This window comes from Haliotis asinina, chromosome 6, assembly GCF_037392515.1.
Source record: "Haliotis asinina isolate JCU_RB_2024 chromosome 6, JCU_Hal_asi_v2, whole genome shotgun sequence".
In the NCBI taxonomy this organism is placed as follows: domain Eukaryota; kingdom Metazoa; phylum Mollusca; class Gastropoda; order Lepetellida; family Haliotidae; genus Haliotis; species Haliotis asinina.
In genome coordinates this window covers 83973-108764 of record NC_090285.1, presented here as the reverse complement: position 1 = coordinate 108764, position 24792 = coordinate 83973, and the positions used below count along the sequence as shown (strand labels likewise).

At 39.6% G+C, this 24792-nt stretch overlaps 1 protein-coding gene across 1 annotated transcript in view; it reads left to right on the top strand.

The window, feature by feature from the left end:
* Window positions 1-9800: 9800 nt before the first annotated feature.
* The window catches only part of LOC137287299 (uncharacterized), a 32436-nt gene continuing 17444 nt past the window's right edge, over window positions 9801-24792 (top strand). The window contains exons 1-2 of the mRNA XM_067819537.1: window positions 9801-9995; window positions 22294-22367. Coding sequence (XP_067675638.1) covers window positions 22301-22367 — 67 coding nt within the window. The 5' untranslated portion in view covers window positions 9801-9995; window positions 22294-22300. The remainder of the gene's footprint in view (window positions 9996-22293; window positions 22368-24792) is intronic.

Below are 24792 nucleotides of genomic sequence, written 5' to 3'. Positions count from 1 at the left end.
TTAGTTAGTTTTTCATGAAACACTTTGATGTCACTTTCATTCTTTTTAATCTTTTCGTTGAAAGCATTTAATTTCGTGTCCAAGATGGTGGATATTTCTGGACTGGATGGAAGGCACAGTGAACTGTCAGAGAAAGATCTTGTACGCTTTTTAACCAAAATCAGATAGCGTTGGAAAGTCGGGGGAGCTACGTCGACGTTCCGTTGAAAATGATGGTTTCGACATTCACTGGTTGATGGTAGTGGACTGTTGATGATAAGCTAAATGGAATGATATATGAAAAGTCAACGACGGCGTGTATCAGAGTCACTACACAAAGTTAATTAGTGTTCAATGTGGCGTGTTACTCGCCGCTTTGTGAACAATAACAATCCATTCCAAATCTCCAAATTCATCATCCATCCGTCAATAATTCCTCATGAATATCAACTCTCACACTGGAATACACTTTATCACCGTTTAGTTCCACATTCCATGCTGTATTTAATTTGTTTTAAGCCATTTTACTTCCGTTTCAGCAGGAGCGAAATCAAACACGTCATGACACTCCGTCCCATCATGCTGTTATGTTAGGAAGAATGTCTTGCACATGCTGTTGTGTTTGCGCGTTTGAATCTAACATGGTGCTTGTGTGACAATGTTTCGTTTGACTTAAACTCAGTGAATATGGATCGGTTGTATCAGTTGTTTCATTACAAGCCATAAGATGCTGCCTGAAGTGCACATTCAACACACAAAAAGTTGCATTCACCTTAGCAGTATAAAGGACCACAACACGTTTAAGTGTATAAATGACTATCCAAATTTTAGGGTTTTCCCATACTTGTTGTTTGTAGTATATCTAATATTAATATAAGGACAAAATGTTATGGATGTCAACTTCTTCTTTATTGTTTACACGACGTTAACAAGTACTGTACATGAAGCTAGTGTGATGATTTTATATATTTAATTAAAGGCTTCACCAGTCACCATCTAATCCACTGTTACAGCTTCATCCCAGCCCTTCTCTTCCCAACACAATCTTCTATCAGCCTCCACTGTTGTACCCCAATCTGACACACTGGCTTCTATTGCGTAATCCACTGTAACAACACCAGACCGGTTTAAAAACCATCCCTCTGGCTTCATGTACATTACTAGTAGTGTGTAACACACACACACACACACACACACACACACACACACACACACACACACACACACACACACACACACACACACACACACACACACACACACACACACACACACACACACATATATATATATATATATATATATATATATATATATATATATATATATAATAAGACATTTAGAAGCCGGAATTTTACATAAGACAGAATGTTATGGATGTCATCTTCCTCTTAATTGTCTACACACCGTCTCTGGCCTATTACTTGCCCCTGCGTCAGGTGGATATATATGTATATATATGCATACATACATACATGCATGCAGACAGACAGACAGACAGACAGACAGACAGACAGACAGACAGACAGACAGACAGACAGACAGACAGACAGACAGACAGACAGACAGACAGACAGACAAGCCATATATATATACATATATCAACCAGACGCAGGGGCAAGCAATAGGCCAGAGACGGTGTGTAGACAATAAAGAGGAAGATGACATCCATAACATTCTGTCTTATGTAAAATTCCGGCTTCTAAATGCCTTATAATTTATATGATACACTGTAAACCAAAAGTTACCGTGTTCTGTAATCTGATTGGTTGAAAAACATGATTAAATGGTATTAGAATCCCGGAAACTGAAAGACTATTCACCGCTTATTGACACGTAAACAATTGTTTTGCTGTGTCATCAACAGTGGTGACGTCATTCAAATCATATTGTGACGTAAAGTTAGAATGACGTCACAAATCAGCAACTCCAGATGTCACCATGAAAACCAGCTGAAACGGCCAGCTGATGACACTTGACTGCTGTGTCCGTATTCGATGTAAACGAGTGCAGACACTAAAACCCCTTTGGTTTACTTTTGTGTTAACATTAGGAGATAAACATCATGTGTTGGCCAATTTCCGGGTGTTATTGAGTATTTGAAGCACGGGAATATTTCATTTGAAACCTCCGTTTCAAATGAAATATTCCCGTGCTTCAAATACTCAATAACACCAATAACACCCGGAAATTGGCCAACACATGATGTTTATCTCCTAATTATTAATACTATGTCATAATTATGGTCACATGATTGCCATGTTCTTGAACTGAATTAGCATGTTAAATTATACTCCGTGCATATTTTAATGATTAAGATGGACAGTGGAAGTGAACTTTGTAAATATTTTAAGTGAAATGTACATCTAATTTATGTAATGCCACGATGATTTGCATGTCACGTGATACTTTGTATACGTTTTAAACACATGTTGATGATTTAGAAGGAAGTTATTCTTAGAATTAAGAAGTGAAATATTTAATAAATATATGTATGTGAATATAATGAACATCAACGTCTTGTGGTTGTCGCTTTCTTCTGGGATTAAGGTTCTTGTGAGGACCGGGCAATTACATGACATCTAAACAGTGCGTTGGACGAGCTGACTAAGGCGCCAGGCTAGTGATCCAGCGAGGCTGAGGTTCCGGGATTGAACCCACCTGTGACCGGGTATAAAAATCTGAGAGTTAACTTATTGTACAGTGTACAGTACACAACCCTGTGCACTTAAAAGAACCCACGAATCCGTTGGTATGTGACCAGATGGTGGCCACATGAATACGTACAAACACGTAGTTGCGGGTACAGCAACGTGCAGTGAACTTGGACAAAGTACTGTGACTATGTCCCAGTCCACCCAGCTGTTAATGGGTACCTCGTTAGGATGAGAGAGTTACAATAAACTCGGTGAGCCTAGTGTCAACAAGAGTTGTATATTTCTCAGGGAGTTGAGATTGATAATTCGATGTGCTGTTGGGATTGACATCTAGTGATCAAGGGGAAAATACCAGCGCCATGAGCATGCACCAGTGTGCGGGTATGTGCGCTATATGTATATCCTATATCTTGTCCTATCCTAATTGTTTGATCGACGTTCAAGAAGTTACGTCACATCTAAACAGTGTGTTACTAGTTGGCTTTTGGCAGGGTAGTTACGTCACATCTAACAGTACGTTACCAGCTGCCTTTGGGACGGGCAGTTACGTCACATCTAACAGTGTGTTACTTGTTGGCTTTTGGCCGAGGAGTTACGTCACATCTGTAATAGTTACTTGACAGCTGCAAAAAATGCGTTTATGGTTTATGAGCCGGAAAGTGAAGTGACAGATATACAGAGTGTAGATACGTGACAGCTACACAGTGCGCCACTGGTTGGTATGGACAGGGTAGTTATGTGACAGCTACACAGTGCGCCACTGGTTGATATGGACAGGGTAGTTATGTGACAGCTACACAGTGCGCCACTGGTTGATATGGACAGGGTAGTTATGTGACAGCTTCACAGTGACTTACCAGTTGACATTAAGAAGGGCTGTAACCTCACAGCTACACAGTGCGTTACTGGTTGACGTTGAGTCGGCTAATTGAGTGACAGCTACATAGTACACTATTGGCTGTACTATGTATACATTATACGATTGTACAAATACAGAAGCCGAATATGATTGTCCTCGGTATGTGACGTCACACATGCACGTCACCTGTGGCGTACCCGTTTCAAGAACACGTTTGAATTGTTTGTTTACTGTATCTCGTGGGAACAACGTCGGGAGACCGGCACTCTACGAGCATGGCCTCTCAAGGTTTGTTGACGTGTATCATTCAGCTAATTCTAGACACGTGATGATATTTTGGCACGTGAAATTGTTGTCGCAGGGTCGCGTTTCCACAACAGAGCATGCTTCAAACACCCGAGATGGGTCATCATAGATTAGATGGGAAGGTGCGTTACGTCAATTCTGTACATTATTCTATTTGCCCTGGTTAACTAATTTGTACTCCCTGTTTTCAATACAATGGACTGAAAGGCAAATCTTTACATAATGGAATAGCAGGTGCTGAACAGAATAGGTACCGAGAGGCATGTCCACGCGTTTGAGGCAGTGCTTGTGCAGCACTTGGGGTTAGGACTACAATCGCAAGAGGAAGATGAAGAATAACATTGCTTAAAGGTCACATGCAACCATAAACTCAAACATAATTAAAACACAGTTATCAATTATTCATGATATATGATAAGCTTATCACCATTAACATGGGTTTTTATGTAACGTTAACGAGTAGATTATTTACTTGTTTGTGTACACAATCAAGATGATATTACTGCTCACGACCTCATACTCCGGGCAGACATACTATTGTGACAGTGCACAATTCATCTTTGCATTCTTCATATTTGTATATTTTTGTATGTATGTAGTTTGTATATGTTTGCCACTTATATCTTTCTGTGTGTTCACATTCATTTTTGAAGAGTTGCAAGTTTGAAATGTCTCTTTAATTAGCGTTCATGTTATGGTTCAAACTGATGTAGCGCACCTGGCAAGAATAAATAGCACAGGCCATATACCACTGAACATGTCACGCTTAAAACTCAGGCTACTGTTTATTGCACCAGTAAATGTCTGAATGACACGCGGTATAGACATCCAGACCAGAACTGTAACAAATCCAGTCTATTTAACCCCAAGCTAATTAGCCCCAAGTACAGCCCCATCAGCTGTAGGAGGTTGTAAAACAAACCGAAATTAAGTCGGTGTAACAATCCTGTCACGGTCACGTGACTACCCTTCCAAAAATTCATTTCGGCTTGTCCAATCAGTAACCAATAGTAAATATATCTGATCTTGGTCAAACAATCACAGACCCCCCTAAGTAATTGAAGGAATTACAGCAAATTTGAAGGAACTGCATCTCAAATGTATACAAACGCAGCCCACTCGCGAAACAATTGCAGCCATATCGGCAATTTAGCGGTAATAACTGAAACACATCGGCCATATCGGAAGCAATGTCGGTGTTGTTTACATCTGAACCTCCAGGGGCATGACTTGTGACACTCCTCTGCAGTGACAGTCTTTTCCTAAAAATATAAGCTATAGCTCTTACAACACCTCATACCTAAACGCATTCAACAAGGGTGGTCAAAGATGGATAAGTATAAAAATGTAATAGTAGGAACTAAAAACAAAACTCACCGAGACGGGTGATTCTTCGAACGACGCCATGGTTTGCTGCGTGAGTTTCCGTTCGCGACCGACAAATCACGGATGTGAGCCGAAACATCTCCGAAGACGGCCGCGTGTGTTTCAAGTATTACCGACATTGCTTCCGATATGGCCGATGTGTTTCAGTTATTACCGTTAAATTGCCGATATGGCTGCAATAGTTTCGCGAGTGGCTGCGTTTGTTTACATTTGAGATGCAATTCCTTCACATTTGCTATAATTCCTTCAATTACTTAGGGGGCCTGAATCAAAATGGTAACGAAAACACCTATTGTACCTTTTCGGCCAATCACAAAAGAATTCCAGAATTGATCAGTGGTGTTTCGGCTATAAAAGAGGTCAGTGATTTCTTGTCTACAAACTTGACCTCACAATAAATGTTGAAACATCTCCTTGACTGATCATTGACTTACGGAATTCTACATTCTATTTAAGGTAAGTTTTCTTGTACAACACTGATATTATATTATTTAAAGGGGCACTGATGCGGAGCGATTTCCGTGGACTGGGGTAAACTTTTGTTATTGTTTTTCTCCCGTGAGTACCCGAATGATATCCCAGAATTCGTGACTGGTTCGTGACCTCTGCTGCGCCGTCCGTATGCGCAATTAATAGTTCAATTATAGACAGATCAACTGAGGTGAAGTCACTTTTGCTTCATTACAAATGTATTATGAAAACAAATGAAACACTTTGAAGGTTAATCATCTGCCAGTGGTGGAAATGGTAAAAAACTATTAGGACGGAAAAATAACGAAGCCAGTGTACGTCTCTATATTTTGTCTCATAACCCTAATTAGTTTGTTGTCATATTTGTATGATTTTGAAAATTTATAAAAGAACACACGGTCTGCTTATACTTATAGCATATTTCTAACATGACAGCAACATTTATACGTTGTATAGATTGCCAATATGGATCATATTTCACACACATACGCGATTTAGTGTGTGTTTTCTGCCAGTTAGATTCTGCTGAAAACTACAACAAATAAATTAAAACAAAATGCAAATAATGAATGTAAAACAGACTAATTTTAGAGCAACAATGTCAGGTTACTACCTTGTTCAGGAATGTATCCATCAATATCCACATAAAAGAAATCGTATTCCATTCATCTGCAGCTGGTAAATAATCCTGCTCTCTGTCGCGTGTCTTACAACCGTCTCATTTGCGAAGAAGTAACACATCGTTTCACGTCTTTCACATTAGTGAAAACCTGATAAACCTCTCATTGGTCACCCAAGATAGCACACCTGGCAACTAATTGTATCATGTCCGCCATTCTAAGTAATTTAGTTAACCAATAATGAACAATCAAGCAATCAACGCTTGAATGGAGGATATTGTTTTTACACTCGCACTTTACCACTGGGTGTATTCAATATAAATTAGTACATCTATTAACATGGTGGAAATGCACAATATTTTATAAAGATTCTATGACAGAATATTTTATTGAAATTTATTAACATGGCGGAAAAGCACAATATTTTATAAAGATTCTATGACAGAATATTTTATTGAAATATCGAAATGCTACACGTTCCACATCTTCAGTCTGCCAAGGGTCACACTGATAACGAAGGTCCAAGACCAGTATCTTGTAAGTGTCAACAGATAGAGATAGGCTAATCCAATTTATCGTGTACTTCACTCGTGGTCACACTGATATCGAATGTCCAAGACCAATATCTTGTATGTGTCAGCAGTTGCATCATGTCTTTCGCTTGTCAACGCCGTTGTGGTCAAATACGTTATGAAAATTTTTATGTAATTCTGACAGATAGAGTAACTTAACTTCGCAGTAGGTACGTTATCGGTACTCGAATTAGGCAATAGGATTGAGATACAACAACTTATCAGCAATATTATCAGTAAACCCGATTAGCTATGACAACTGGGAAAGGGTATAAAACAGGGACGACCACAGTCACAAATCATCCTGTGACTGTGGCGCAATAAACTCCTTGTTTATTTACTCAGGTTCTCGTGTTGTGTGTGGGTTGGTATAGTTACACCTCCTAGCTGCCAAGCGAGCTGATTCCCCAAACTCGCGAGTTAACACATCTACACACACTGCCTTTTGACAAATCCGCTGTAGAAGATGAAAGTAATTAATCAATCAATGTGTTATCGGTTAATCCTTTCATCGATGTTTGTTTTTTCAGCTGATAAACTCTCTTGCATCACTTACATGCACATATTACACAACATACAATACATTTGCCATTACAGACCTTTATTTATAATGATGAGTATTTATTCCGGACAGGAGAAATGCCAAATGGGAACCTTTGTTGAGTAACCGAAGTGGTGTTACTACTAATTATACCTGTTATAAATTCATTAACTGACCATCCAGAGAATGATGACAAATAACACGTGTAGGTTTACACAATCAAACGCAAGTTACAGCAAGGAAGATGTAATCTCTGTGTCGCAAGCAGCGTGAAAACACTTATGGGCCGAAACTGTTTTGAGGATACCAACGGAACTTCGTTGTATTAGGAATACATACAGGCATTTGCTGTGTACTTCGGTAAATAGGTGTAATAAGGGGTTTGTTTTACGTAAGGAAATTTTCAGATTTCTCTACCAAAGGCAAAGTCATCGTTTTTAGTTTACGAATTTAAATAAATCAACTATTTGTTTTTATTATCATAAATATTATACCAGGGTAGCTACCATAGCTACCAAAATTTACGTATGATATTTGCTATCACAGCTGAACCAACACTCAAAACTACCTAAATATAAACCTTTGCCATCTTTTGGACTGAAACAAATGGCTTTCTACGTGTCTGTAGACATCAGACTTTCACGTAACATGATTAAATGTCGAGGTTAAAAACACAGAAATAGGATCAAATTGGATCAGTCACTATACCATCCAAGCATCCGAAAACAAACTACACTGGAATACACTACACTAAAATAAGGAATACCATGGATATTTTTTAAATAATGGCATATAATGGGCATCCGGGCTCCTGACTGTTTAGATGAAGAAATTCTGCTAATATGGACAGGAGCCCAGTCCCTTTGTCCGTCACGGTCGAGGGAGCGGGCGCTGACCAATTTGAGGTTTGGTTTCGTAATTAGACCGTTGACGAGAAACAGTATTCGCTCGGCATCAGTGCCCCTTTAATGCCATGACTAAAATGTTTTATCTATGAATAGAAAGTGGCAATATCATGTATATAGCGTCTTTGCATGAACATCGTCATGTATAATCTCAAAGTCTTTACTGACTATGCAATAGTGTCTTTGCATGAACATCGTCATGCATAATATCTCAGTCGTTATTTGAACATGTAAGTGAACTAGATGTGCTGTCATGGATTAGTTGCGCCTGTGTTGCACTCATGTATGGACACATTAGATATACCTTGCATCATTATTATGCTGATAGTGAACTAAAGTGAACATTTGGTTCAGTAGCAGATATCATTTATATATGTTTTACATAACGACAGCTGAGGCACAATTGAAAATTAGTGAATCGTTTCAACTCCGATTTCGGGGGCTTTTTTCATCGCGTTTTATTCAAGTTTGTAGTTTGAATTGGCATTTTTGATGTTTTGTCTCGGTAAGTGCATACCGAAAGGTATCATAATCTGCAAAGTTATGCTTTACGTTGCATGTGACATTTAAGGTAGATAGAAGAGTTATCACGTGGACGCTCAGCTGTAAGCTCCAAGTGAAATGTAAACCAAGGGTTTATATGACTGGTGGGGATCTTTGGTGAGTATGCAGGAAGTGTGTAATAGCTAGCCTTGATCTTTGGTGAGTATGCAGGAAGTGTGTAATAGCTAGCCTTGATCCTCGGTGAGTATGCAAAAGGTATGTCATAGTTAGCCTTGGTCGCTGCTGATTGGTGGTGGTAGTCGTTTGATGGTTCGAGTTTTCTAATTACAAAGTCTTTGAAGCTGCTTGTTCGGAAAAATCAAACATACAACTTTATGAATGTTAACTTCTTATTTATTGCATAGAGCGACGTTTCGATGTAGGTTCTTAAATCGTTATGAAGCTAAATGTTGATAGCTTGGTAACGAAAAAGAAGTGTGTCATCTATAAAGTTGTAGGTTTAATTTTTGAGCTTCCAGCTGAATTCAAATCTAAAAATTGCTTGTTCGGGTTTTGATTCTGTCCCTTTTGGATGTTGTGGTCGATATTGCCTGAGATGTGGTCTGATAAGGTGTTAGAATCTACCCCAAAACGTCGCCTTTATTATAATTGAGAAATTGTTCACGAATACAATGCTAACAGGTCTAAAATACACTAAATGATAAAGTACAGATTCTAGTATTTTACTGCTCTGAGTTAAATACGGGATTCTAACTCCACTCTGTGAGTCATACACCTAATTACCAGCACTCCAAAAGCTACTCAGCGCCAAACTACTTCCACATACACAGAAATCTGACAGCTGGTATTCCCTGCCACATGCTGTGTGTACCCCTCTGACAAATGTAAGACCGGTTGCATTCAGACAGTTTACATAGAAAATGAAGGATGCTCCCTCCCTAATGTAGGGCAGGGATAATTGCCCTCGCTGCTATGCCACTAACGCCGATCTGGAGTTTGCAGCAAGAGGCAGCAAAGGGAGAGGCCGTTCATGTCATATCTGTAACCCTCCCTTACACACAGAACACTAGCTTCTTTGGTTGTTGATGTTAGCGGTTTACGAACCATCAGACTGAGACAGGATTCTTCTGTCAACATAGCCCGTTGTGCGCTTTTGGACATTACTGCACAGAAAAGTATTTCTGCATTGTGCTTCGTAAGTACGAACGTTTGTTTTAACATGCACCACACATCCTAGAATTCATTACGGGAGTATATTCATCAACAATTAATGTTCTATGCCTGAAGATAGAGAGATGTCATTCAGAAGTGCATAGTCACGTTATATACCTGTGATTTTCAACACCGCGTGTATTTAAGAAAGTCTTAATAACGCGATTATGATAGAATGGAGGATAAACGAAGTGTGTCGGAAAAACAGAAATTATAGTCAACCCCTATAGCCTCCCTTCAGAGGATTACTGCTGTCATAGTGGGGACAATTGTACACATCAGCAATCTCATACTTTCAAACAACAACATCAGGTACGCTTACAACAACGTCCGTGGAACTGGCCATGAAAATATTTATCACGAAGCTTCCTTCACTTCGTTGGGTGAAAGGAGAAAATGCTATAAATTGCTAACATTTTATAAAATGTATTAAAGATCACATATACTCTAATACGGTACAAATACAAAATCACTTGCTGACATCGCTATAAATGAAACCCCGGCATTAAAACTACTCATTTCGACCTTTACTTAACTTATCTCGACCTTTTTGTCAACAGTGCACAATTCCCAGCCGCAAACGAAATTTCAACCAATCAGAGCGGCGCGTTTCCTGACGTAATTGTAGGTATAGAAATGAGGGTCTGTGCAGTATTCATCTACATTTCAGGGGTTAAATATTTCGTATACAGGTCTGTATAAACCTGAAATCGCGAAAGCTGTTGAGAAAAATGAAAGCTATATGTTATCTACCATCATTTAGTTTTGTCTCCTGCTTTGCCTAGTTTTCGAGTTACAACCCTTGTTTTCATAGACGATTCTGTCAAAATCACTTGGTGTCGCTAGGATGTAATCCGTGTTAGGTGGCATAAACCTACACGTTATTTCTCATCATTCACTTGATGCTCAGTTAATGAATTTATGACAGGTATAATTAGTGGTAACACCACTTAGATTACCCGACAAAGGCCCCCATTTTGGCATTTCTTGTGTCTGGATCGATCAAAGGATTAACGGATAACATGCTGATTGATTAATTAGTTTATGCGGATTTAAATGGGGGATTTGTGAAAAGGTAGTGTTTATGTATGTACATTTACTAATCTATACTGAATACACTCTGTCGTGTCTGTGTCTATGTAAAAACAACACCTTTCTTTCAAAGGATTAACCGCCAATACATTGATTGATTGCTCATTATTGGCTAACTAAATAACTTTTTAAAAAGAATGACGCACGTTATGCAATTAAATATTTGTTGCCAGGTGTGCTATCTTGGGTAACCAATGAAACTATACAGCAATGTGAAAAACCTGAAACCATACATCAAGTTTTAGTATATTAGACTGTTAAAAGACACATCACTTGGGAAATCTGCAGATGAATTACATATCACTCGTTTTGTGGATATTGATGGATACATTCATCGAACAAGGTAATAGCCTGACATTGCTCCTATAACTTTAATTTTAATAATTGCATTTTTGTTTTTATTAAGTTGTCTTAGCTTTCAACAGAATCATTGTTTTCGTCGTTAAGTGTAATAATGAAGACGACATACACTATGGCGTGCGTGCGAATTATGATTCATATAGGCAAACTATGAAATGTGTACATATTGCATTCCTGTTATACATTCGCAGATCGCTTGTTTTTATTATTTCACAATGCATACAAGTATGATTATAAAGTTATTAGGATTACTAGACCAAGTATAAAGACGTATATTGACAAGTGTCTACATACTGGTGAGTGAACGTTACAAACCAAGTAAATTTAGCAAGTGAAAAATTTCAGTTCGACACCGACCTCGCTTTGGTTATGTTACAGATTGTGCCATGAAAACTCCTTTTGGTCATGATTCAAATACATATTTATGTAGTTTTGATTTCTTCATGATTTTCAAAAATGGCGACGCCCTGTCTTAGGATGAATGCTATTTAAGTTTGTTTTCACAGACTTACAAAAGCAAAATTACTTTCTACTGCTAGTAACATATGTATTTTATTGATGGACAATAGGATTTTGCATGATATTGCTTATAACATAACAATTTCACTATTGGAAGCGGCCAGTATAAGGGGTCAATATAATATTACTTACGGTAATATTGTCACTTCGACCACAACCTCGTTTCCGAGGAAGAAAGCGTTATAGCCATGCAAAATCCTTTTGGTCAGCAACGTGTAGTAAGCAGTCTTGATTTTATATACACGATGAAAATTGAACTCCATTTTCTATCCTGGAAGCGTGATAGGGGGCGAACCATCCGATTTAGTATATACCACAGGCTTTCACAACGCTTACTTCGCACACACTAACAACCAATTTAAGCACAAACTAAGGGGTCCGGTGGAAATCTGTGCATAGTGACACCATCACCCGACCCCAAAGAACAATTGACGGCAACACAACAAATGGACATGTCTTTGGTGACGTCGAGAAATCAGCAAAATGACGAGCTTCCTACACATTCTCTATACATTTAACTGAAAATCGTTCCTTCTATGACGTCACCGTCGGACACTGGCGACAGAGTTACGTAACCTGTCTGCGGTTTCGTTTGCGGGCGAGAGGGAAGCAGACGGCTTTTTAGCAACTTTTGAGCGCTTGGCATTAATCAACCACAAGTTTGTTTTTTTTTGTTTTTTTTTAAATGGTGTTCCATTTATGACTAACCGAAAGCCTTTCATATGCAGTGACAAAAAGAGTAAAAAAATGAGTTTAGTTGTTCTTTAACGGACTACTTGTATAATCTGGTACCCAAATTAGTAGGGAAAAATTGTTGTTATCCGTTACGTGATGGCACCAATTTCAAAAGCATCTATTACCGAACAACAAGATATGCTATTCCAGCCACAGCCAAACTCTTCAATGCACTGCCTCTCGAAGTTAGAAATTGTATGCCTCTGTCTGATTTCAAAAGAACAAGATAAATGGAAAGTTTACGTCGATGTATACTGTGGTAGTAGAAACTGTCAAATAACTCACAGTTGACTGAGACCAGGATACAGTGATCTTTATTCTGACACGTTGCAAAGATACGCCAAAATAACCGCTAATAGTGTGAAATGAGTGAAAACATGGCATTTTTTCTACTGACTTTACTTTCACAAGAGACAACGATAACGCGAAAGAAAGCACTCAGTGTGTTTATTCTCCATATGACATGAAAACCTAATAAATCAATATGGAAACCACACAACGCATGGCTTTAGGCATTGTCCTTAAAAGGGAAACAAATGTTAACGTCAATAAACACCTCCATTAGCAACAGCAACAGCTGGGCATCTCCTCCCCACGCTGTTGAGGAGACGTGGAATAAACCGCCTGGGAATGTTGTTGTAAGCGTCAGCAACACTCCGTAGCAGTTGCTGCAAGTGGGCGTACTCGGTGTTGGTGAGTTTGTCTTTCAACCTCATCCCAGAGGTGTTCGATGGGATCCAAAACAGAGCTCAAAGCTGGCCAATTCATGGCCTGGATGTGGATGTTCTGGGGGAATGTCTGTGCCAGTCTTGCTGTGCGTGCTCCCTCTTTATCTTGCTGACAAACAAGTTGACATCTTTTGGCTCCAAATGGACCAATTACTCGTCTCAACTCTTAGTCGAATTAGCGCTGCGCAATGACACCCCTACCAAGACCTTGTCCATTGTTCTGAAACATTACATGTTGAACATGACATGCCCACTTTATGGCACCACCAATACATCATAGAAGGCCGTTCCTAACGAACTCTCTCCAAAACTCAGGGTTCTGAGTATCGCCCACCTTGACGACACCATATTCTTACTCTGCCGTCTGCAGTATCGATACAAAAGCGACTTTCATCTGGGATGACGATGTTCTACCACTGTCCATTACGCCAGTTGCGTACTGTCGCCCAGTTCAGCCGAGCACGTCTATGTCGTGGCGTCGAACGTGAACCAACACGTACCGTCGACAATAACGTAAACCAGCCTGACTGAGAAGACGACGTACAGTGTTGTTGACGATAGGCCTGTTGTGTCTGCCTATGATGTCAAGAGCGGTTGTGGTAGGTGCTATGAAGCGGTTTCGCAAACAAGAAGTCCGAATGTAACGATCTTGTCGGTGTGACGACACACGTGACCATCCGCTACGAGAGTGGTCAGCGACGGTGTTTGTCTGCTGATAGCGGTCAAGCAGTCCGCAGATGGTGGACAGATGTGTTCCATCTGGCCTGGCGACGCGTTGGATGCTCCAAACTGCCTGAGTGTTCCCTATTGCTTTCTGACGTTCGATCGTTAGCACTTGAACGTGGCCTGAAAGTGTGAATCCATTTTTTAATTACCATCCTAAGAATAAGAGATTCATGCACAAAGTGCACGACCTGTGTCTGTTCTGGAAAAGTAAAGAAATCCCACTAAGTTCACGTCACGTATTCTGCGCTTGTGGTAAACATTTGTCTTTTGCCCTGAAAAATAGGGTTAACATGTCAGGAACCCTTCCAACACTGTGGATTTACGTCACAGTAGATGTTGGTGATTTTCGCCTTCCTTTTGGTGATGAGTATACATATCAGAAAATTCGGTCTGCCCTCTTTGGCGCCAAGTTGAGATTTCGTATCATCATTCCTTTACTTGCACGTGTTTCACTAATATAGTGCAACCAGGAAAATGTTTTCTTTTACACCCATGGGTATGATCTTGTGGGGTAACAATGCTACAAAAATGCAAAATAAAGATTTGTAAATGCTTAGGCAAGTTTCGTATGATTGTGACTGCAAAACCTAAAAAGGATAGAACTGCATGTTTACATTGCACCACTTAATAGCATATTCTACTGTTGACTGCATATTGGCTTCATGTACTTATGAACACATGCCTTATATCCAATAAACACATGCCTTATATCCAATAAACACATGCCTTATATCCAATAAACACATGCCTTATATCCAATAAAAACACGCCTCATATCTAATAAACACACGAGTTATTAGTTATTTTCGATTACTTGTATCCATCACGATTTCTGACTGGTTATGTTGTAGGAGCGGTATTTCTATACGTATAAAATGATAGTTTACCAGGCCAGGTTTCACAAACTAAAAATATATATCTACGCGTTCGATTTTAAATAAAATTTAGAACTAATATAATTTCCTGACATACAAGTAATTTAACAATAAGCGATGTTTATCTCCTAATTTTTGAAAACGTATATTCTCCAACTAAAGATTAATATTTGAATAACAGAATTCGTCATCAAAATACGTGTGAAAGGTGATAGGCTATTTATTGTGCCGTCCCTCTGGGCCAATCTGTCGTAAGCATTTTTGTGAGATCAGGTCCAAAGAGCAGGCGGAAACTCGTCCTGCACTCAATCATTATGCTCGACTTGTCCTGCTGAATCTGCAGTCACTTTGTATCGCCTTTTGAAGTACACTTCCAAAAAAGCGAGCTCCTATGCGTTCCCCTATCTAGGTAGACAGTGGCTGTTCAAGTAATATTATACATATAGATGTGTGTGAGTAAGGCCGAACTGTAGTGATATTGCACATGTAGACCTCCGTGAGTAGGACCGAGCTGTAGTAAGTGACATGGTACATGTGGATCTCCTTGTGTAGGGCCGAGCTGTAGTAATTTAAGTGACATCGCACATCTGTAGAAGTATAGGGGCTAACTGTAGAAGTGAGATTATGTATGTAGATCTGTAAAAGTATAGGGGCTGATTGTAGAAGGTGAGATGTATGTAGATCTGTAGAAGTATAGGGGCTGATTGTAGAAGGTGCGATTATGTATGTAGATCCGTAGAAGTATAGGGGTTGATTGTAGAAGGTGACATTATGTATGTAGATCTGTAGAAGTATATGGGCTGATTGTAGAAGGTGAGATGCATGTATGTACATCTGAGTAAATTTGGGTGATTATTGTAGAAGGTAGGATTATGTAGGTAGATCTGGGTAAGAATGTCTGATGATTGTAAGGGACGAGATTATGTATGTAGATCTATATGGGTATGTCTGATGATTGTAGACGGCGATATTATGTGTGCATGCTTGTATAAGTATGGTGATGGTTGTAGATGGTGGGATTATGTTTATGGATCTATGTCAGTATCCGTAATGATTGTTGAAGATGGGATTATGCATGTAGAGCTGAGTAAGTATGAGTGGTGATTGTTGAATGTAGGATGATGTATGTAGACCTGAGTAAGTACGGGTAAAGACTGTAGAAGGTGGGATTATGTATGCAGATCTGAGTAAGTATAGGTAACGATTGTAGAAGGTGGGATTATGCATGTAGAGCTGAGTAAGTATGAGTGGTGATTGTTGAATGTAGGATGATGTATGTAGACCTGAGTAAGTACGGGTAAAGACTGTAGAAGGTGGGATTATGTATGCAGATCTGAGTAAGTATAGGTAACGATTGTAGAAGGTGGGATTATGCATGCTGAGCTGAGTAAGTATGGGTAATGATTGTTGAAGGTAGGATTGTGTATGTAGACCTGAGTAAGTATGGGTACTGACTGTAGAATGTGGGATTATGTATGCAGATCTGAGTATGCATGGGTGGTGATTGTTCAAGGTGGGATTATGCATGCAGAGCTGAGTAAGTATGTGTAGTGATTGTAGAAGGTGGGATTATGCATGCATAGATGAGTAAATATGGGTAATAATTGTAGAAGGTGTGATTAAGTTTGTATGGCTGAGTACGTATGGGTAGTGATTGTTGAAGGTGTGATTAAGTTTGTATGGCTGAGTACGTATGGGTAATGATTGTTGAAGGTGTGATTAAGTTTGTATGGCTGAGTACGTATGGGTAGTGATTGTTGAAGGTGTGATTAAGTTTGTATGGCTGAGTACGTATGGGTAATGATTGTTGAAGGTGGGATTAAGTTTGTATGGCTGAGTACGTATGGGTAGTGATTGTTGAAGGTGTGATTAAGTTTGTATGGCTGAGTACGTATGGGTAATGATTGTTGAAGGTGTGATTAAGTTTGTATGGCTGAGTACGTATGGGTAATGATTGTTGAAGGTGGGATTATGCATATAGACCTAAGTAAATATGTATGTTGTTTGTAGAAGGTGAAATTATGCACGTAGTAAGTATGGGCAATGCTTGAGGAGGTGGCAGTATGTTTGTAGATCTTAATACGTATTAGTGGTGTTTGTAAACGGTGTGATTATGGATGTAGATCTGGGTAAGTATTGGTGGTAATTGTAAACGGTGTGGTTATGAATGCAGATCTCAGTAAGTATTGGTGGTGATTGTAAACGGTGTGATTGTGATTGTGAAAAAACTGGCTCTTGTAAGGTTGTGCTTCACTGGATATTGTTAGGTAGTTTTTAAACCACTGGCTGTCGTAAGGTTGTTATTCACTGGATATTGTTAGGTGGCCTTTACACCACTTACTGTTGTAAGTTTGTGATTCACTGGATATTGTTAGGTGGCCCTTAAACCACATACTGTTGTAAGGTTGTGATTCACTGGATATTGTTAGGTGGCCTTTAAACCACTGGCTGTTGTTAGGTTGTGCTTCACTGGATATTGTTAGGTGGCCTTTACACCACTTACTGTTGTAAGGTTGTGCTTCACTGGATATTGTTAGGTAGCCTTTAAACCACATACTGTTGTAAGGTTTTGCTTCCCTGGATATTGTTAGGTGGTTTTTAAACTACTGGCTGTCGTAAGGTTGTGCTTCACTGGATATTGTTAGGTGGTCTTTATATATATACCACTTACTGTTGTAAGGTTGTGCTTCACTGGATATTGTTAGGTGGTCTTTAAACCACATACTGTTGTAAAGTTTTGCTTCACTGGATATTGTTAGGTGGTCTTTAAACCACTGTCTGTTGTAAGGTTGTGCTTCACTGGATATTGTTAGGTGGCCTTTAAACCACATACTGTTGTAAGGCTGTGCTTCACTGGATATTGTTAGGATGTCCTTTAAGCCACTCCCTGTTGTAAGGCTGTGCTTCACTGGATATTGATAGGTGGTCATTAAACCACTGGTAGTTGTAAGGTTGTGCTTCACTGGATATTGTTAGGTGGTCTTTAAACTACTGGTTGTTGTAAGGTTGTGCTTCACTGAATGCTGATTGGTGCATTCATTGCATGGACATATGTTTTTATACACGTTTTCTTTTCTTAGGTTTTCCTGGTTTAAGTGATGATCACGCAGTTTTAAATTTCGTGACGTGTATCGGTAGAGGAGTTTTTTTATTTCAAATGGTCACACGTATGAAGCCCAGGCATTATCCAATGTGCGCTCCATGCACAGAATACTCTACCTTTACAACAGCAGGTACATCCACAGAGACCTACATATGAGCACATCTATATATAATCTATGTGTGTCGGCCAACTGTACCAGGCTAATCACGTTTCCTTATCCTTCTTGCTCCATCCCAGCGTAACGATCCACGGAAGTGTCGTCATTAAAACTCCTCTACAGGAAGGAGCTTATTAAATCAAACGTGAACTATAAATTGTTTGCAAGTTAACAACTACAAGCCGTTGCAGGCAAAACCACTTACATGACACCACAGGATAAATCCAAGTCAAAGTCAAAACATCTCACATAAAAAACTAGAATGATAAAATAAAATAAAAACAAAACAAAACATAAAAAAAACCATTATGGCTCGTCAATACAAAGAGGAGAATGAAAACGCATGTTTCTTCCAAGTTGAAGTAGACATTGTTTTATACACATATTTTAAGATCAACAAAGGGCTAATGGAGATATACAGTACACAACTACTTACATGCTGATGACGTGTGATATACGATCACTGACATGTAGATGTAGACGTGTGATACCCGATCACTGACATGTAGACGTGTGATATACGATCACTGACAGGTAGATGTAGACGTGTGATATACGATCACTGACATGTAGATGTAGACGTGTGATATACGATCACTGACATGTAGATGTAGACGTGTGATATACGATCACTCACATGTAGATGTAGACGTGTGATACCCGATCACTCACATGTAGACGTGTGATATACGATCACTGACAGGTAGATATAGACGTGTGATATACGATCACTGACATGTAGACCTGTGTTATATGATCAATGACATGTAGACGTGTGATATACGATCACTGACATGTAGATGTAGACGTGTGATATACGATCACTGACATATAGACCTGTGTTATATGATCAATGACATGTAGACGTGTGATATACGATCACTGACATGTAGACGTGTGATATACGACCACTCACATGTAGATGTGTAATATACGATCACTGACATGTAGAAGTGTGATATACGATCACTGACATGTAGATGTGTGATATACGATCACTGACATGTAGATGTGTGATATACGATCACTGACATGTAGACGTGTGATATACGATCACTGACATGTAGAAGTGTGATATACGATCACTGACATGTAGACATGTGATATACGATCACTGACAGGTAGAAGTGTGATATACGATCACTGACATGTAGACGTGTGATATACGATCACTGACATGTAGACGTGTGATATACGATCACTGACATGTAGACGTGTGATATACGATCACTCACATGTAGACATGTGATATACGATCACTCACGTGTAGACGTGTGATATCCGACCACTGCCCTGTAGATGTGTGATATGCGATCACTGACATGTAGATGTAGACGTGTGATATACGATCACTCACATGTAGATGTAGACGTGTGATATACGATCACTCACATGTAGACGTGTGATATACGATCACTGACAGGTAGATGTACACGTGTGATATCCGATCACTGACATGTAGACGTGTGATATACGATCACTGACATGTAGACGTGTGATATACGATCACTGACATGTAGATGTAGACGTGTGATATACGATCACTGACATGTAGATGTAGACGTGTGATATACGATCACTGACATGTAGATGTAGACGTGTGATATACGATCACTGACATGTAGATGTAGACGTGTGATATACGATCACTGACATGTAGATGTAGACGTGTGATATACGATCACTGACATGTAGGTGTAGACGTGTGATATACATTCGATGCATCTATAGAAGTGTGATGTATCATTCATAAGATGTTTGTAGAATTGTGATATACCATAAAGAACATGCGTATATATATATACATGTGACATGCGACTTCTGACATCCACACGTTCAGTTACATTATTTACCTGTACATTAAGATGTATATGATGAACTTATCCATTATGACCCATTATGGGAAATATTGTATCTTAGAGATGCTTTAACTAGGTACAAGGCGATGCTAGCAATCACAGCAGAGTATTACAGGGGTTACGTAATTAATGACACACGTGCGCCCATGTATTCGCTCATATTTTATGTGAAAATGCCAAAGTAACGTGAAGTACTGTATGTATCAATTATTAGAAGTTATGGGAACAAAGTGGTCGACTTTACAAGTTATTGTTCTGAAACTGAATAGTAGTAAGGTGTGCGAGTGTGACGTCAAGATGTATATCTAGGGCGAACTTGGAAGGGCCATGACCGACACGTCGTTAACGTGGTCGTAATGTGTTCGGGGCTTGGTAGTGCGGGATGAAGCACATATTAAGATCACATAAACTGTAAATTCTCATCTGCATATGTGATTACGTGAGAAAGTGCATATTCATCTAAAAATGTTGTAAACCATTTTAAGGTAATTATGATCGTGACCTTTTATAACTATATCATTCTGATCTTTCTTCAAGTGGTTCTCCTTCAATTCAGCTGAGGCATTTCCAGATAATTGCTACGCCGCTTCAGGCCGAACATGCTTATATAGTTGTAATCTACACGGCGCTCACTTTGGGAAACTGTCCAACATCTACTCACTAAGGCAAATTGTTTGTAAACATACCGGTTCGTCAGAATTTTAGAATCACATCATTGCAGTTACAATGCAGAAATTTAACAGAAACACATACACATAAATAAGATGAATACTCATACAGTCTACATCTGATGCAGAAATTTACATAATTCCCACAAAGCGCATGTTTAAACACATATATTCCCATTCTCAAACATCAGTATATTTGTGTACTTCCTCATATACATACTTCGATTCTTACACATCCGTGGCTGCGGGGTACCTAACAGTTTAAGCGTTTGCTCATCACTCTCGAAGACCCGGTTCGATTCCCCATATGGGTACAATGGGGGACGAAATTTCCGGTGTCCCCTGTCATCATATTGATAAAATATCGCTAAAATCCTTGTAAAACCAAAATCACTCATCCTCTCTTACACATCAATCTGTCTGTATACTTCCCTTCTTACACATCTGTTTGCCTGTATACTTCCCTTCTTACACATCTGTTTGCCTGTGTACTTCCCTTCTTACACATCTGTTTGCCTGTGCACTTCCCTTCTTACACATCTGTTTGCCTGTATACTTTCCTTCTTACACATCTGTTTGCTGTATACTTCCCTTCTTACGCATCTGTTTGCCTGTGTACTTCCCTTCTTACACATCTGTTTGCCTGTATACTTTCCTTCTTACACATCTGTTTGCCTGTATACTTCCCTTCTTACACATCTGTTTGCCTGTATACTTCCCTTCTTACACACCCACCTGTCTGTACACTTTCCTTCTTACACATCCATGCATATGCATACTTCGCATCTTACACATCGACCTGTTTGCACACTTCCCTTCTTACACATCCACTGTCTGTACACTTCCCTTCTTACACATTTATCTATCTGTACACTTCCCTCCTTACACATCCACCTATCTGTATACTTCCCTTCTTTCACATCCATCTGTCAGTATACATCCCCTCATATGCATCATTGTGTTTGTATACTTCCCTTCTTACACATCCATATTTATATTTAAGACTATACTTGGCAAATCCTCCTTAGACTGTTCTGCTGTGAGGCCTTCTTGGGTAGAGACACGTCGACTATGACAAGAAATTTGTCATAAAGAATCTTCCGAGTCAGATACATCATGGTTTTACAGACGATATGGCGCTAAGAACATACGTAACCTTTTACATCTGATGATGGAGGAGGTACAACCTCGTTTAACATTAGTGAAAAAAGATGGATGAGTGTTCCGGTAGGTGGGTAGGTGAGCAGGTGGGCAGGTGGGCAGGTGGGCAGGTGGGCAGATGGATGTGCGGTTAGTTGGGTAGGTGAGTACGTAGGTTCATTTGCACGGGTTTCATGTACGTCTGCTACCGTACATTATATATGCCAAAATAATTAATCTTATTGTACATTGTAATTTCTTAGATATTTCTAATGTACACTGTATTGTTTTTTATTTTTTGTGCGTTGTATGTTTGGAGGAGACGGATGACTCAGTTGCCGACTATGACTTTCTGGGTTTATGCAGGGACATTGCTTCTAACTGCTTGCGTCGGTAAGTAAACTTAATCTGCAAATTTCCCTTGCCCCCACATCTACCACCATTAAAATATCCCTTCCTCCTCATCTAGTCCTCCCCTTTCAATCCGCGTTCCCCAACACCCCCTCTCTTTATAAAATACCCACCCACCCCTCCCACTTCCGTATCATCTAGTCCTCCCCTTCCTACCTCCCTCCACCATCATGTCTTCCCCTTCCTACCCCTTTATCCATCACCTAGTCCTGGTGCTGGTCCCATGTTGCCTGAGATAATGCATCTGTGCTGTGCTTGTCCCATGTTACCTGAGATAATGCATACGTGCTGGTCCCACGTTGTCTGTGATAATGCATCCGTGCTGTGCTGGTCCCACGTTGTCTGTGATAATGCATCCGTGCTGTGCTGGCCCTAATTTACACGAGTTGGTTAACCCGTTTTGTGCTGGCCTCAACTCACACGGGATAATGGGTTCCGTGTGGTATTTCTTAACTTTTTCTGTGTTTCACCGGTCCCATGCTGCACGAATCGTGTTTCTCCGTATGTCTGTTTTACTGGCTTTACGTTATTCAAACGCCTCCATGTTGTGCTAGTCTCAATCTGTCCTAAATAGAGTGTGTGTGTGTGTTGTACTAGCCTCAAGTCACCCAGTGTGTCCGTGCACAATTGATTGTAATATTCCATTCTGTATTATCCTCTGGTATCGAATATTACTGCTGTAATGTATAGTAATATAGATTATTAGTACTGACAAGTGTTCCCAAGATCAATCTTTACTTATGACTCTGTGTCTGTATTGTGCAAGTCTCACAAACATGCTCGCCTTGTGTTGCCTTTCACTAGTATGCATGTGTTTCCTGGAGCCTGAAGCATGTTAATTCTCAAGGCCCGTTTACGTGATACGTACATAATGTAGTTCATAGAAGAATAGAATCTCCCATCTATTATAAAAGAGTTCAGAACAGATTGCAAGAGGCAGCAGACACCAATTCCTTGTTATGTGCTCCCCCAGAATTCTGCCCTAATACAGTATGGTTCAAAATTATTGAGAATAGCTAAAGCATTTCATATTATTAAACGAGAACAAATCAGAAAAAATTGAATGTACTGTGAAAGTGAACTGACCTTTTCATGTTGTGTAGGTAACAATTTAATATTTTATCAAGTCTCCTTGAGCTTCACGGCACAGTCTAAGACGGGTAGGCATACTTCCTATCAGAGAGGTTAGTGTCTCGTGAGTTATGCTGTCCCAGTATCGGACCACTTTGATTCACACATTCCTTCATCATCCCCCAAATGTTCTCTATGGGATTTAAGTCAGGACTATATGCAGGAAATGGTAATGCAGTCACATTTTTCTCCTGAAACCACTGCTTGGCATGTTTTGCGGTGTGTTTAGGATCATTATCTTGCTGCAAAATCCAGTCATTTCCATAAAACACATGTGCACTTGGAAGGAGAAAATTATCTAATATGTTAGTGTAGCGTTGACTTGTTAGATTTCCCTCAAACACACAGAGCGGGGTCGTTCCTAATAAGGATATCCCTCCCCATACATGAAACTTTGGGCTGTATTTAGGTCATCGATACAACGGTGCTGACGCAGACTTAGTCCATATTTTCACATTATTGGCATATACCCACATTGAGCTTTCATCAGTAAAAATCACATTTTCGCAGTCAAAGTTTTCATGTGCCAAACACCACTGAACACGCCTGTCTTTATGTTCTTGTTACATGAGAGGAGAAGGAATTCCAGTCTTTTTCTCCCATCCAATATCAATCAAATTTCTTCTAACTGTAGATTTTGATACAACTGTTGATCCCCTTTCTATCATTTCACACCTGATGTTGGAGATGCTTGCCCTTTGCTTTTTAGACGCTAAAATTCCCAGCCGGACGCGATCTGAGAAGTCCAATTTTCTGGGTCTCCCTGCTCCTTTCTGGTGCCCAAAATCCTTTCCCTCTTCAAAATTCTTCCTAATCCTATACACAGTAGAAAGAAGAGTTCCTGTTCTCTCTGCCAATGTATTTACATCATCAATTCCTTGATTACACAACTCAAAAATCAACCTTCTTTTATCTTCAGCAGACATTGTTGACAGTGCTGAGGAAAATGACGTCTGCTACAAATTCAGGGGAGGTAACTCTAATTGTACTATACTCAGTAGGCCAAGATGAGTTACCTCCCTTATACCATTACTTAGTTTTAAGTATCAGTGAATCAGTTGAGGTGTTAGGATAGCTCAAAGTAAGAAGAAAAATTCTCAATAATTATGAACAAGACTATATCTGGCGCAGGATGAAGTAGTTCTACTTTCAACCATGCGTTACTTCCGGCTTGCTGCCATAACTATTTCACCAGTTCCCACTTGCTGCGAGGTATGTGAAGAAATTATACAGAAATATGTAGCTCGGTACACAATGTTTACAATGTCTACAATCT